General features: G+C 45.3%; 2 protein-coding genes across 2 annotated transcripts; one reads left to right on the plus strand and one right to left on the minus strand.

The window, feature by feature from the left end:
* LOC128712816 (gustatory receptor for sugar taste 64a-like) lies at positions 1-2022 on the plus strand. The gene is made up of 4 exons (XM_053807687.1): positions 1-337; positions 406-1045; positions 1261-1513; positions 1936-2022. The coding sequence occupies exons 1-4, from the start codon at positions 1-3 to the stop codon at positions 2020-2022; spliced, it is 1317 nt and encodes a 438-aa protein (XP_053663662.1).
* Positions 2023-2224: 202 nt separating this feature from the next.
* LOC128716267 (uncharacterized) lies at positions 2225-3770 on the minus strand. Its single transcript, XM_053811188.1, has 4 exons — positions 3761-3770; positions 3025-3224; positions 2727-2961; positions 2225-2652 (listed from the first exon to the last, which is right to left on the minus strand). The coding sequence occupies exons 1-4, from the start codon at positions 3768-3770 to the stop codon at positions 2225-2227; spliced, it is 873 nt and encodes a 290-aa protein (XP_053667163.1).
* Positions 3771-15429: the final 11659 nt, after the last annotated feature.

Below are 15429 nucleotides of genomic sequence, written 5' to 3' on the forward strand. Positions count from 1 at the left end.
ATGACACCCGATGACCGATTCCCGGGTGTTCGCAGCTCGGCAAGACCACCGTCCACACCGTCCACCGCACTGGCTGCGGAAACACCGGCCAAAGGGGCCGGGAACCGAGAGTGCAGCACACACGAGGCACTGGCAGCGGTCATCTTTGTTGGACAACTGTTTTCTCTCGTGCCCATCACCGGTTACGGCCGGAACAGTGATCCGCGAACCGTCCGGATGCGCTACCGTTCCGTTCAGTTCGTGTACGGCTGTGTCACTCTCGGTCTCATGTTGACACTTATCGCGATGCTCGCTGCGTACACGGTCGATCAGCCCTCGTTCGGTGTACAGGAAGCCTGTAAGTACACCGCCTTAAAGTGAGCTAGAATTCGGCTTCATCCTTTGTCCCACCTCCCCTCCTTACAGCGTCACTCGTGTACTACGCCATCATCGTGTTTTTCATGGTCGAACTAATGCTGCTGGCCCGCAACTGGTGCAACATAATGGGCCGCTGGTACGTCGATGAGTTGCCGTTCCGGAGTGAACCGTATCAACCACCGGCTCGCTCGCTCCCATTCCACCATAAGGTGCGCCTAATCGCGTTCAGCGTGATGTTTTTTGCTTTCGTTGAGGACACACTCAACTTCCTGTCGGCCTATAAGTTGAACGAGCTCCACATACGCTACTGTCCGCATCGGAGCGGATTTTGGAAGAATTTCTTCCACCGTGAACATCCGTACGTGTTGCGCGCCATCCCGTACCATGCGGTACTCGGTTGGACGATCGAGCTGACGATGCGGATCGCCAAGTTCACCTGGCACTATGTGGACGTGTTTATCATCTGCCTCAGCCTTGGACTTCAGCGTCGGTTTGTGCAGTTTAACGAGCGGCTGGAACGGCTCGAGGGCCAACCGCAAACGCAGGGCGTCTGGCGTGGACTTCGGCTCGACTTTGTGCGTCTGTCCGAGCTGGTCACCTTCGTTGATGAGCGCTTCTCGAAGCTGATACTGTTCAGCTGCGCCAACGATATGTTCTTCATCACCGTGCAGCTGTTCAACAGTTTCGAGTAAATATTATCATCATTTTATTCCCTATTTCAACTGCAAGCACAACATAATCTGAAAGGAATCGTTGAAAAAAGTGCGGGAAAAAATTGCTCTCGGATGAGATTTGATCTCTGATCCTGGTGTGCAACAAACCATCACCACTACCACTAACCCACAGACATACTACCGCCTGGCGGACGCTAAATGTCTTCCATTATCTAACGCTTGCTTGCAGCCTTAAACCGACCACTGTGACGACGATATACTTCTGGTATTCGCTCGGATTTCTCATCTGTCGCTGCTTTCTCATGCTGTTTGTCGTATCCTCGATCAGCCGAGCCTCGGAACGTCCGCTGGAAACATTGCGTCGCTTTCCCAGCTCAAACTGGAACCTGGATCTAAGGCGCCTTTGTGACGCAGTGGCCACCTCCGAGAATGCCCTGTCCGGCAAGAGGTTCTTCTTCGTCCGAAGACCATTAATACTGGCGGTAAGCTATTCGCGTGGAAGATATCTGATGTTCTGGGCCTAAAGCTTTTTTAAGGCAAACCTCGATAAACCATAGCCTCGCTTATCACTTGACGCAATGATGCAGCGTTGCACAACGGTAAAGTACCGCCGTCATTGCCATTACTTATCGATTGATTCACTGCGCCGGTATTTTTTATTTGTGCGGAAAGCACTTCTGGGCGCAAAGGTAAATTGAACACACTCGTCTTTATCAGTGTGCCGGTCCTTTGGGTACAGAGCAAAACAAGATACGACACTGCTAGATTAACGTCACCATATGCGCGCGGGTATTTTTTTTTATTGTTTCGATAAAGCAGTGTTAAGGCTGTCCCATTTTATTTCGGCATGTATTTATTGGAGCCTCCTACTACACTGTTATTGATTGCATCTCGCTTCCCACAGATGGCCGGTACGATCATCACTTACGAGCTGGTTTTGCTAGATCAGGTGAAGAAAACTCCCGACACGACGAGGGACTGCACATTTTAAATGGATCGCCTTGCAACTGCTTCGCTTCACACCGCGTCAACGCGTCCCCAAGAATTCAAAAATACCCACCCTGCACAAACGTGTGTGCGTTTCGTTTGACGATCGATGATCAAATAGAAATAAACAATTGAAGTACATGTACGTGCTACTAGTTCGACGCTTTTATCGACCGGAAAGAAAGGACCACCAACGGATACGATGCTCAGTGTTCGATCAGCACCTCGTAGTTCTTGATCGGGATCTCGCTGCCACCGTACGGTATGTAGAGCGTCTGGTGGCTTGGATGGATTTTGCCCGGTGTCAAACTGCCCATATAGTGCGCCCGGCCTACGTACAGCGCCTCACCGGTTGACGTGCGCCCGCCAAACACGGCATTCGGCGGTACGCTACCGAATCCGGACGGTACCCAGGACACGTTGCCACCGACCAGCACCTCGTACGAGTGCTTCGGAATTTCCATACCGTTGTGGGACACGTACGCAATCTGCTTCGTCGGCATCACCTTTGCCGGGAGTTGATCACCCTCGTGGTATGCACGGCCAACGTAAATTGGTGAGCTGTCCGAATCGTGTCCCGCCAGGATTGCGCTCGGTGGCATCGGTGCGTGTGCCGAGCAGTGTTGCCAGTTCGCTGCAAAACGAAAACATTTCAGATCAGTTCGGGAACTCGCAGGGGAGTTGGATTTGGCGTTGCATCACACTTACAGCGCTGCTGTCCGACGAGAACTTCATAGGACAGGAAGCTTTGTTCTGCACCGTTGAACGGAATGTAGAGACATCCGTGGGATCGGTGTATCTTGCCCGGGGTCAGGCTGCCCTCGTGATGGGTACGTCCAACGTACAGCTGCTCACCGGTGGTTGTGCTACCGGCCAGAACGGCACCAGCCGGAACGTGTCCATTTCCACTACCGACCCAGGAGAACCCGGTACCCGTAAGGACCTGACGAGAAAGTTTAGATTTAGTGAAACAAATTTCCCTTCATCCGCGCATTACACAACGTACCTCGAAGTGTGTCTTGAAAATTTCCATACCATTGTGCGAAACGTAGGCCGCCTGTTTCGTTGGAATCACCTTTGCCGGCAGCTGATCACCTTCATGGTAAGCCCGGCCGACATAGATCGGCGAACCGTCCTGGTCATTTCCGGCGTGCACCGCTACCGGCGGAATGCCCTGGTGTGCGGTCCATGGAATCCAGTTAAATCCTGCAATTTAATCCGAACCGGGTAAAGATAAGGAAAAACAAAAACGCCCTTCCACACCGTTCCCGGTCTCTATTCGCTGGGAGGGATGATAAAAATCCCCCGTACTGGGTCTCTATTTTCCATGGGGAGGCTTTGCATATTTGTCACCTCTGTTTTTTCCTGTTTTGTTAGCCATTTTGTCGGTGATAAGAAATCAATGGGGCGTTGGTATGACCGATTGCGGCCCGACACCTTTTGCGCAAAAAGATAACGATACCTCGTCCAGTTCATATTTATCACACTCGAGAGTTACGTGACCAGGTACTTGGTGCACTCAGGAATTTTTTTTTTTTGTTTTACTTATTCGGTTTTTCGAAACGGTTTTCGAAACGATAGAAAGTATCACAACATGATTTGCACCGGTTTTCCCCAAACTGTGTTGCACAAACTCCTTGGCAGATTGTTTGAACAGATGATTTAGATCAAAACCAGATTCAAAAACTGATGAACACTCTCAATTTTTAGCACGATAAAAATATGCGTTCACTGCCGCTTACCTGTGTTCATTTTTGCGCCGGAGATGTTAATAAATGCTTTTAGTGCAATAAAATAAACTAATGAATCTTAGCCAACGGAACGGGTTGCTTCACACGCTCGTACGAATGCCAACTGTCTCGGTTGCGCTGCGCTTTTAGACTAACTCTTCGGGGTGGTTTGTTGCTGGACAAGTCAAATAAATACACTACACACTGATAAGAGCGGTCTAATATCGCTGGGTCACTACCACCACTACACACGCGCCATAGACATACACGCACACCGAACCGTGTGGAGAAAACGGTTGCAACTGATCAAACGTTGTTACCAACCTACACATAGCACGCTGTTATCATCTTATCGTTTGGCAAATGATTCATGCAACTGTATGAGACAGGGCGTACTTCACCCTCGAATAGGGTTTAATGATTCATCGCTAATATTGATGTGTAAGCAACCTACCACCAGTGTGTAGGTGCCATTGGCTACAGGTAAGGGAACGGAAATAGTATGACCAGTAAATAAACCCTTTTTCACCCTTTTTCGTAATAAGAGCGGTGCATATTCGGAATGGCAACACTAAAAATTGCGCTCACAAATTCTTCACACTCACTGCCAATGTTCGATTGTAGTGGTTTTATGTCTTATCGGGTGATCGATAATGGACGGAAGTTGGTGGTACTTTAGATGGAATACCTCTGTTTGTTTGTTGGTTAGAAGTGATAGCTTTTTTTAATTTTTTTAACAATGTCTTCTTTTTCTTTTTGTGTTGGAACATTGTTCTTCTTCTTGATGATTGTCTCTAATGCTTTTTAAGCATGATTTAATTGTTCTGCTCTCGAAATCTGCTTTATCAGACAACAATACTTAACTACCGCCAAGTACTACTTTACTGAATGAAATAAATTTTACTTAAAGCAAAATAAGGTTCTTATTTTATTTGGGTTTGTATTTGGATATAAATATTGTTATATATTTATATATTATCAAATTAATTTAAAAAAAGTTATATATATAATTATAAAATTAATTTAACCAATTTTAATTTAATTTAACCAATTAAATTCAAACTTATTTGTACATACCATTAAAATATTCCTTATGCCTATTATAAATTATTAAAAACAAATTTGAAATCTTACAACAACAAAAAAAGTTCGCTCGCGATCGGTACCACGTGCTCGCTCGGCTCTCGGTACGAAGCAGAAACGCCACTTCGGCTTCCATTTGCGGTTTGCTCCAAGGTGGGGGAAACAAGTTCAAGTTCAGCGCAAGTGTCATTTCAAATGGTGAGTGTAGCATTCCGTTAAAAAAAGCGTTAATTTATTGGTTTTTTGTTCTTTTGGATGGTTAACAAATAAAGGTTGATTTTATTCAACTTGTGCGTATTTTTTTTTTTAATTCGGTTTCGTTTTGTTAAAGTTTTATTGTAAATATTACGTTCTAATAAAATAATTCTAGCAATTTGTTTTTCAGATTTCTTTTAGCTGCTATTAAGATTAATCGCTTCTTATGATTCAATTTCAAATATTGAATATTTTTAATCATTTCGCACTGTAATACAATTTAGGTATTTAATAATTGGTTGTGGTATTTAAATCTCTTATCCTCACGTAACATTTCACTCAAACTGACGCATCAGTATTTTTTTTTTATATTTAACTTATTTTCTTCGAACATATGTCCACTTTTATAGAAATATCATCCAATAATTAGATGACTTACTAGTTATCCGAAATCTTTACCTAATTTGAAAGCGTCATTCCACAGCATGATAATCTACTCCAATAAACAAGGTAAAATTAATTACAAGAAGGTTCTAGATTCCATTGCACCAATGCCAACCATTTGCTTTCGTCAAAAAATCAAGGCCTTAAGCCACACTGCACTCAGTACAGGCCCCAATTGAACTTTTGTTTGAAGACAATCCAACATACCAAACAATGCACACGCACGCACACACAACATTACATACGTTTCTCTACTTACAAATCTCCAAAGCAAAAACCAATCACCCCTGCAAAAGCCAACTATTTCATTTATTATCCTTTTAACCACACGGTTGTCCATCGTTCCGCGCCCGTTGCGCATCGTTCCGCAAAGCAAGAAATCTGCTTACCACGATCGATTACTCGATCGAGCAGCACTCATTGGTAAGCAGCACCGTGTGTATGTCGCACAATGTGTAAACATTTTAATTTGCTTCCAACGTGACGTGTGCCGGTCCGGTGGAGTCCACCAACTTCCTGGCGGGGGCTCGGACGAGCGTGCGCCCGTGGACGCGGGCGTGGACAATTAGTGTAATTTTTATCCCTTTCCGAGCGCCCGGTCCGAGATTATGATATCGGCTCGCTCGTCCATCGCTGCCAACCCGGTGACCTCTGAACCTGCTGTGAGCATCTAGGCAGAAGTCACACCTCACGCAGGCACCGAGAAAGAGAGAGAGAGAGAGAACGCCGGTGGTTCAGAATAATTGCTCCGCGTCGGACCGCGTGTGTGTTTCCGTGGAGGTGCGTATATGAAGCACCCGACGCCAGCGCAACATCAGCATTCCGTTCTCGACCGTTGCCGGTGACAGTTGGTGAGCGGTGTTGATCGCCAGTGTGCGCGCGCGCGTCCAAGTTTCGCTGGTACATTTGCTTATCGAAATCGATCCATAGTCAGTAGAATGTTCCGTTTGCTGTGGATAGAAACTAATAATTTATACTGTTTTGAACACTTTATACCACCGTCGTGTACCGGATGTTTGATTTTTGGTTGAGTGAACTTTGCCGAATGATAGAAATGTCAACGTGTGATCAATTAACGATCTAATATTAGACAACCCGCACAAATGGAAAAACCATTAGCGTGAAACTTGAAAACAAACGTGCCAGAAGTGATGTTTTAAAGCAGAATAAGTTAACTAAATAATGGTTTCCCACTTCCCATTCCAACAGTCGAACAGAATTCCAACAGTGTCCTTGAACCTAAGTGTTTAAAATAGTTTCAATTGTAAGACAGCTAACATAACATAGGTAAGTGATTGCAGCAAAAGAAAACGACTCTAAATGTAAGCCACAAACCTATTGTGAACCATATGGTTAAGCGAATTACGCCTTAACGTGACACTTGCTTGGTGTAAAAATCTAATGATTAATGAAGCTGCAAAAACTAGAACAAACAAGCTGGCACGCGGCATCACAGCGGAAGGCATTAATCCAGCACCAACCAGAAACGTCACATCGTGGACATCTTCAAGGTTTCATCAAGCTTTTTTTTTTTATTTCATTGCTCACCAAATCCTTTGCAAAACGCTTTTTAAAAGCTCGCATAATTCATTATCACCGTGCTAGAGACCGATCAGCGGGTTGTGGATCGTGCCCTGTCCGCGTCTTATACCGGCCATACATCAAGCCCCAACTGTGCGTCTTCAATGGCACACAACGTTCTGGGCGGTCGTTTGCCTGCTAATGCGTGGCCCATCCAGACGATGCGTCAAAGTTTAATAGTCACTCCAGAAACAAGTGCTTGCCGAAATTCCACTTCAGACAAGATCATCAGCGCTTCTACTGACGCAACCCGGAGGATATGGGAAGTCGAATTGGTAGAAGATTTCAACGTATTGATAATTCATACTTCATCCATCCGTCGTACAAAGGGAAGCTCAAGAACTCCTAATCCCTTGCGGGGATGACGGCTCTCGTACCAGGTGCTGGTCATCCAATTGCAAAATAGATACCCGCAATAGGCGCCGATGATGACGCCCGGTACCAGAAATAAAGTGGGAAATCAACACACAAAAAATGATTTGCTAAAATTCACGCTTCTACAATTCCTCGCGGTGAAGTGCTTTTTGGCGCTAAGCAAATGTATGTTTTGTGTGTGATTTTTTTTGGATTCCTTATACAAAGTGCAGCGCTGTAGAATTGTGGAATTGCCGCCGAGAAGATAAAAACCTATCTTTCATTCCTAATGTAGCCACTCATTGCTGCGGGACGGGGGGTACTTTAAACTGTGTCGTTTCGTCACTATCGCATTACTTCCGCATTGAGCCACTCCGCTTCACACTGGCCACCCCAAAAACCGTGCCACGCTACCGGGCCTGGTCTTCCTCGGGTCTGATAAAAGCAAACAAGTTCAAGGGCTGCCCCGTACGGTAATGTGGCGAGCAAACGATCACCATCTCGGCGATGCTTGGCAAACGATCAACCTGTCACCGGTTGGTCAAATGACAAAGTTTTCGGGTGGGAGTCACATAATTGACATTGCGCTTGCGCTCCGGTCAATGGTCGTTTAAATGGCTGTGCGTTTGTTATTCCCACGAAACCTCCGGTGACCCTTCGGGACAGGTTACGGTCTCCCTTGTGCACAAACCGGTAGCTTGTTTGCATTGGAACGCCGCGTAACGTACGGTGACGTTTAATGATGGATCTCGGTTTCGATCATGCACCCTGGTTACCTCAGCTAGAGCAGCGACTATGCAACCCGGCAGAAAGCTTCTCTAGGCATTAAAAACGCCGTTCAATTTAGTGTGTCCGGGTGGGCTACAATTAAAACTGCCCTCCGTTCTCTAGGGTTGACGAGGGGGGTACGATTGATTATACGCTTGCGCGGTGTGATTGATTAAAGCACAGGCGAGTGTGTGCGAAACGAGCCCGAAAGGTACTTGCCTGCTAGGGGGAGGGTGTATCAAGCGATCAGGTTATCGGGTGGAGTTCAGCGCGTAATATGGGAGCAAGTGTGAAAAAAAGTCCATCCACGTGGGATAAGATCAATCGATTATTGTACACCAGCATCGTCCGGAGACTTGTGCGAGAATCCTATTATTTTCAGCTAGTAAGAGTGTTACCGTAGACGAAAATGAAGTTTTGAGGTAATGACGGTAGTACAGCGTCACGAACTGATTAGAATATTAGTGTCTTAATTGATCAAACTTAAAATTGACCTAACTTTCAGGGCCCTTTGCTTCCACCAAGGGTCAGCGCCAAGGAAATGGGCTAGACTATTCCTCTTTATGAGCACGACGAACTTACTGTCGTACAGCGGATTAGACTCGCCAGGTTTCGGTGGGCTGGTCACGTCATGAGAATGATACTGGATGACCCAGCTTGTAAATTCCTTTTAAATCGTCCACATGGGCAGAGGTGGCGTGGTAGGCCCAAATTGAGAAGAATTGATGGCGTTGATGCGTTCACCAGAAAGGCCGGGATAATGGATTGGCAGATGAAGGCGCTCGACCGTGAGCAGTTTAGAGGACTAGTGCAGCAAGCCAAGACCGCGAAGCGGTTGTAGCGCCGGATAAGAAGAGGATTGATCAAAGCAAAAGTTTTGCTAGACGGTTGAACTGCAGAAGCATTGATGCAGCGATCACAGCGAGTGCTCAAACTTCTAAACGCAATGGCTATTCAGAGCAAACGTTCAGGTCCATTTTTGTGTCCAAACACCTAACTTTTTCGTTCAAAATGATATAGTTTTTTCATTTTTCATCATAATTTAAAAATTCTTCCCATGGTAAAAGACTGATTCAGTAAAAATCAAAATAAAATCATAAATTTATCTAAACTTCATTAATGGAGCCCGTCCGCCGGTTAGCAGGTTTCCTTCGGAGATGCTCTATAAACTGGTTTTTCAACAATAAACCATAAATTAAATTAAACTCGTGCACTGAATCGGTCAACCAACAAAAGGCAGAAGTTTCTTTTTAGTCGCTTATCGCACCGTACAGAGTTTAATTCTGATGGGCGAGAAAGTTCCTACACTATCATCCTTTATGGCCCACAATTACACCAGAAGGCTATAAAAAGTTAATAACTGATGTAGATGAGATTCGAACCTTGACTATCGGTGTATTAGATCGATCACCGTCCAAAGAGACCCTTCTTCTACCACTGGCAACTATTGATGAAATCCTTACATAAACCAATCAGGACCAGTTTTTTAAGCTTATTCTCTGTTTATTATTGTTTATGGAGTATCATTCATTGAATTAATCATTTTTAGTTTGAATTTAGAGAATGAAACATTCAATCAAATAATTTACGTCAGACTTAGACAATTAAAAAAAAAACTAAAAAACGTCTAAACATTGGAATGTTTAGAAAAAGCTCATTAAATTTGTCAAACACAATCGACCGTGCTGTTCTTAATCATTCACCCAATATTGTTGCTATCAACAGCGCTACGTTCGCAGCACATCATTCCATTGACGTTTCCAATTGACAACGGAATATTTAACACGTGCTTGCTAATTAAATCTGCCAATGAACAAATCTGAACATTTCCGGTAAAGGAATCCGTTTCCTCGTACCATCACAGCGTGGTGCAACACAATTACTCAATTGAATGCGCACAACTCAGTCCGTTTTTTTTGTGTATGTGCAAAATATACTGTTACAACATGAAATGGCGTTATTTTGCATACCAGACCGAGAACACACGAGATGACACGGGTTTATTACTTTCACCTTGACCGTGCCACGCAATTATTCGTGAGTACAGGTTAGTTTTTGGTTGTTTTTTTTGTTTTGCTCCCCTCTTGTTGTAATTAATCTATAAATACTGATCTACTACACTGATGCGGTTGCGTCTTGAAGCGACTTCATGCAGCGATAAGTGCAGCACGGTTGCCATTTACAGATCTCACACACCGGAAGCATGAACCGTCTTCACACTACCGGCACTTTCGGTGGGTAAACATTTGAATAGCAGCAGGAATTAACCGATTCGGTAATGGCGGTTGTTATGATTGGTCACTGTCAAGGTTTCGTCATAAAAGTTTTTCCCCCTCCGAAAAACGAGCCTCGTTCACGAAACGATCCCTTTCGGTGGAGATCGCAAGATCAGCAGTGTATTTTGGGCAATGTGTTTTTATTACTGTTACATAAAATTCCTAACCAAAGCACAACAGCGCTGTTGGTAAAGCTTCCCGCTTTGTGCCGTGGCCAAGGCCAAGGAAGTGTCCGCTTCTAAAACGGTGGACCGGACGATCGGTAGATCGATAGGCGAAATTATTTCACAGCCTTGAGCTACGGCCCGAGCGGCCATTAGTGTGTGGTGCACAGTGTCGTAAAGTGTCGTCCCAGTCGGTGGCGTGTGGCTGTTGTTATCTGCTCGCCCAGCTCGGAAGCACCGTTTTACTGGTGTAACGGAGTCCACACGAGCAGTAATTACGCTCCGAATGGATCAGTTGCCGTGTTGCTCGTGTCGTGCGCCGGATCGTTCAAGATCACCGGGTGCAGACAGATGTGCCTGCAAGGAGGCTCTCTGTAGCGTGTTATCCCACGAGTAGCTGTACTGTGCAATAATGCATCACACCAATAATTATGTACTTTTCTCCACACTCTGTTTGTACACATGTACTCACGGTCAAGGTCGAGGTTCGTTCGACTCCGGGACGGATGGCTGCAGCTAAAGAAGTTCAGAGATGTTTAATTAGTATTCGTTCTGATCAGATCAATTTTAAGCTCCACCAACATTATACAATTTTCTACCAAACAGGTTTAACAAATATTTTCTGAACCGAACGGCATTAGAATGGAATGGACAAGGGACAACGCGATTGAAATGTTTAAAAATTGAATAATTTTTTCTGGTTTGACGTCAATTTGGAAAATATTTTTCTGCTTACGTCAAACGCACCGAATCGACCAACCAATGGATTCATTGAATCAAACGACACATAATACGAAAACATGTTTCAGTTCGCCATCGGAATGCCATTTAGAACTGATTGTGTTAATTATGGTGTAATATATGATAGCTAAAAATAAAAACAAACCATACCACAGTTTATACGATAAGTGCCTAATTTATGCTAATGTATGCGAAAAGATGCTTCAAAAAGGTCATTTAAATTAAAGTTGAACATCCATTTTAAATCACACAGATGGTTAGATGGTAAAATAATTTTATAGTAAACAAACTGTATTTCTCACACCTGTGACGTCAAGTGCAGCACATCTTGGGGCAGTTCTTTTAGTATAAATCGCTATGTTTATGACCAAACAAACGCCACAGGAGGAATTCCCCTTTTCCCTTTCTATATTCCACTGCCGAACTCTCGTCCCCATCAGCCCAATGATGGCGCTTAGCTGGAATTATCCTCACCACACCGCCGCAGAGTAGCGGAATCGCTCTTCGACACGTTCCTAAACCAGCACGAGCGGCCGGCCGAATTGACGTGACGTCGCCTAGAGTGTGGTGTTTTATGTATGCAAAAGCAACACGGCATCATTCGCAAAGCCTGGAACGATTAAATTTGCATCAACCAAGCGCGACGAGGCTGGGAGGCACGTTCTCAGCATCATCCCGGTACGCCACGGTGTCTCATGATTTATGGGCGGAAGCGAGCAGACATTCGCCGAGTGTCCTCACGCCTGTGCGATTTATAAGTGTGTGAGAGAGAGAGAGAGAACGTGGTGGAGAGCTATAGTGTGGTAAGATTCGTTTAACATTCACCGACCGAGTTTGAGGCCGGACAGTAAATCCCATAACTGCGTATTCTATCAGAAGATCCCGACCTAGCGGATTTGTCTAGCGAAGGCAATATTTCCGGCACTTTGTACTCCCCCCCCCCCGTAAAACATCCACACAACTATTGTCCCAATAGTGGTTGTGCGTTGCCCAACAAACAGCGAGTAGATTTATGCGACACTCGGAACATCCACCACAAACACACCAAACATAGGCCGATAAAAGGGTGGTCCCTTCTGGCCAAGAAGGAAAGAAAATGGTGAAAAGCGAGACTGTTCAGCAAACTCGCTCAAACACACATGCACGCACGCAGAAGGATCGTGACGTAAATGGGACCAATTATCAGCCACCCTGCATGGGGCGGGGGGGGGGGGGGGGGGGGTTGGGTTGTAAACAATGGAGAACCAGCCTTGCATCATGGGTTGCAGTCGGAGGTGCCCACATTGCCGGTGCATCACCGACATCGTTGCACACGTACACCTTGACGGGTCCGGTTTCAGCTCGATATGGGTTGATCAGAGAATGTAGTTCAAAGTCAACGACTTGATAAGCACTTGGAATATTCTGATGCAGTGTTCTGAAGAAATTGTTCACATTTATTTGGTTAAAAAAAACTTCTTTTAATGAAATTAATATTAATTAGTCCCATCTTGGGGAAGGGTTTTCAATTTAGTACTGCTAGACACTTAGACATTCCCTGAGAGTCTTCAGGTTGGAATTCCACATAAAACACACCTGTCCCTACCCTGGCAAGCACGGATCATTCAACGGTCGCTACGGTGATTGCATTTAATGCCTAGACCCTGATCTTACCGCGTGCAAACAAACCGAACAAACCGAAACAAACTGAACAAACCGTGACCAGTAAATAAATGCTAGTGAAGCAGTGTCTCGCTACATCACAAACAAGCTGAATCGATTAGAAACCTCCACTAAATCACCGCACCAGTGTTTGACGCGATACGGTCGAGAACGGTTAAGGTTTAGGTTCTCGCGTGTACGGATCCACCAGAACGCACTAGGTAGCTACTAAGTACGCACTTTAAACATACAAAAGCAAACCAATTTACCCTATTTGGTAATAAAATGATAAAAAAGCGGGTAGAGCACCACAGAAAGAAGGGTCTTCCATGGTAGCAGCATCAATTACGCTCCGCCGTGCCCTGTGCGTGTGATAAGTGGTCAAATATTTGTCTTGTGATTATATTGCTGACACCGGTGCATTAAGGAAGAGTGCTGGAAGCGACAACATTCGAGAAACAAGGGCGTCTAAAGAGCCACACGCCTGCTTAATGAACGCGCGCAACGACGCGTAATCAATTCATCATCACGCCAATCAGACACACACACACACACGTGCGGACAACCGCACCGTGCGTTAATAAACTTACACCGCGCTTAAAAGAAATGGGCATCCACCAAGCGGGAGAAGAAACAACAACAACAAAAAATGCAACCGTAGCCGGTTCTCGGGGTTCGTCGCTCAAGGTTTGAGGTTGAGACCGATTAATGTCGACCGAGAGTCAAAAGGTGAAGCGATGATCGCTTCTGCCCCACACCCCTACCCGTCCCCCCTTATGGGGCTAATGAACTGTTACCACCCCTGGGGGCGGCAAGAAGTTGTATGTCCATGCCGGAAATAGTACTTTCCCGTTTCCGTCTCACCGTCGATTCGCGACTGAATTGCACTGCCAGTGAAATGTTAATCCTTCGTAGGGAGTGTGGATTTACATGTGGATGGGACTTTTTTGCTGTTTTCTATATGCTTCTTCATCGTTCGGTGGGTTTTTTGTTGCCTGAGCCCTTTTGCGATTACACCGATGACTCGATAGGGATGGGCAAGCTACTGGAGCTTTTCTTAACTTATTCCTTTAACTAAAGTTTTTTTTGCATCTTATATTGTCAGTTAAAGAACTCCTTGAACAAAAAGATCGACAACTGAACAATACGTAATTGGAGAAGATCGATAGCGTAGCATCCACACTCCAATTGCATGATCTTGTGCCTTGACGTCCGATCTTGTCCTTCGGATTAGGCTTATCAGACTTAGACCCTCCAGCAATAAGGCTTAACTATTTCGAAAAGATGATAGTTATCGAATCCCTTAAGAAATCCAGTATGATAAATATGATCGTTTAACCAAGATCTTTATGCGCAAACAACAAGATCAATCGGCCAAATATGGCTAGGAGCTATATACGTTATACCTACAGCAGATTATTGCATGAAATACATGAATAATAGTATGGTCATAAGTTGAAATCCAATAAACCATGCCCTTCTGCAGTACGAGCGCATGATGCTATCGCGTCCTTCAGGAAGAAGCGCCCAAACAGTTATTCCGAGAATCCGGTCGCTGTCACCGGAGATGCCTTCGATGCGTAGTTGCCTGCCACCCGGCGAGGCTCGGTACTTTCTTGGACATCGTCCACCGCGTTCTAGTGCACGCGATGGAATGTGTGTGTGTGTGTGTACGCATTTATCAATTCCATTCGGAGACAACGCAGACAGGAAGATCCAGGACAGGAGATACTACTTTACGGCAGCAATTGGTCGTATGAAGAAATGGGCTCCAAACACCACGCACCGAACACAACTGGCTCTGGTGATTCCCGCGAGTTCAATATGCTTCATGGGGTCATCTGCAGGCAGTGCGTGAAATCACGATCATTCCCCATTTTGGTGGCATTGAACTTCGCACCACCGGATAACCTTAGCCAGAAGCCCCGTAGCCAATTGTTTATTGTGCAGTGGGAAGAAGCGTCTAGACTTCTCCGAACTATCTTTCACGCAAAGAGGGGAAAGCTTTTCGAACAAAACGGCTCAAGCGAGTATGAACAAAACGATGCGTGATCGATTAGAATAGATAAGGCACACCCATGACTAGGTAGTAGAAAAAATGGTCGGTCACAGACTAGTTGAACGTACTGCTTGTGTCGGTACCGCTGTTGGACATTCCGAATTTACCATTCCGGTGGTGTAGATTGTTCGACTAGGCGGCATGATGGGAATTAATTTGTGCCAAGCGTGTGGTTACCACTACCGATTAAAAGCAGTGCAAGCGTTTGGTTCATCGCGCCGGTCATCGTATCGGGACCAGCAGCATCTTGTGTGCTGTCTGATGGGCTTGGCCGGTGTGTCATTGTACAGCTGACGATGGCAACCCGTAGTATCGTGTCTACGCTAGTCGTAAACCAACGGTGGAATATTTCAAGCCAATTCAAGGTAAAACTGT

The sequence above is a fragment of the Anopheles marshallii genome, chromosome 3 (assembly GCF_943734725.1).
Source record: "Anopheles marshallii chromosome 3, idAnoMarsDA_429_01, whole genome shotgun sequence".
In the NCBI taxonomy this organism is placed as follows: Eukaryota; Metazoa; Arthropoda; class Insecta; order Diptera; family Culicidae; genus Anopheles; species Anopheles marshallii.

Bases quoted from the DNA above. Each gene is read 5' to 3' on its own strand.
- LOC128712816 (XM_053807687.1), top strand. From the start codon at position 1: ATGACACCCGATGACCGATTCCCGGGTGTTCGCAGCTCGGCAAGACCA. The intron at 338-405 runs GTAAGTACACCG...CCCTCCTTACAG, and splicing joins GTTCGGTGTACAGGAAGCCT to CGTCACTCGTGTACTACGCC. The intron at 1,046-1,260 runs GTAAATATTATC...GCTTGCTTGCAG, and splicing joins CAGCTGTTCAACAGTTTCGA to CCTTAAACCGACCACTGTGA.
- LOC128716267 (XM_053811188.1), bottom strand. The intron at 2,962-3,024 runs GTACGTTGTGTA...CTTTCTCGTCAG, and splicing joins TTTTCAAGACACACTTCGAG to GTCCTTACGGGTACCGGGTT. The intron at 2,653-2,726 runs GTAAGTGTGATG...TTCGTTTTGCAG, and splicing joins TCTCGTCGGACAGCAGCGCT to CGAACTGGCAACACTGCTCG.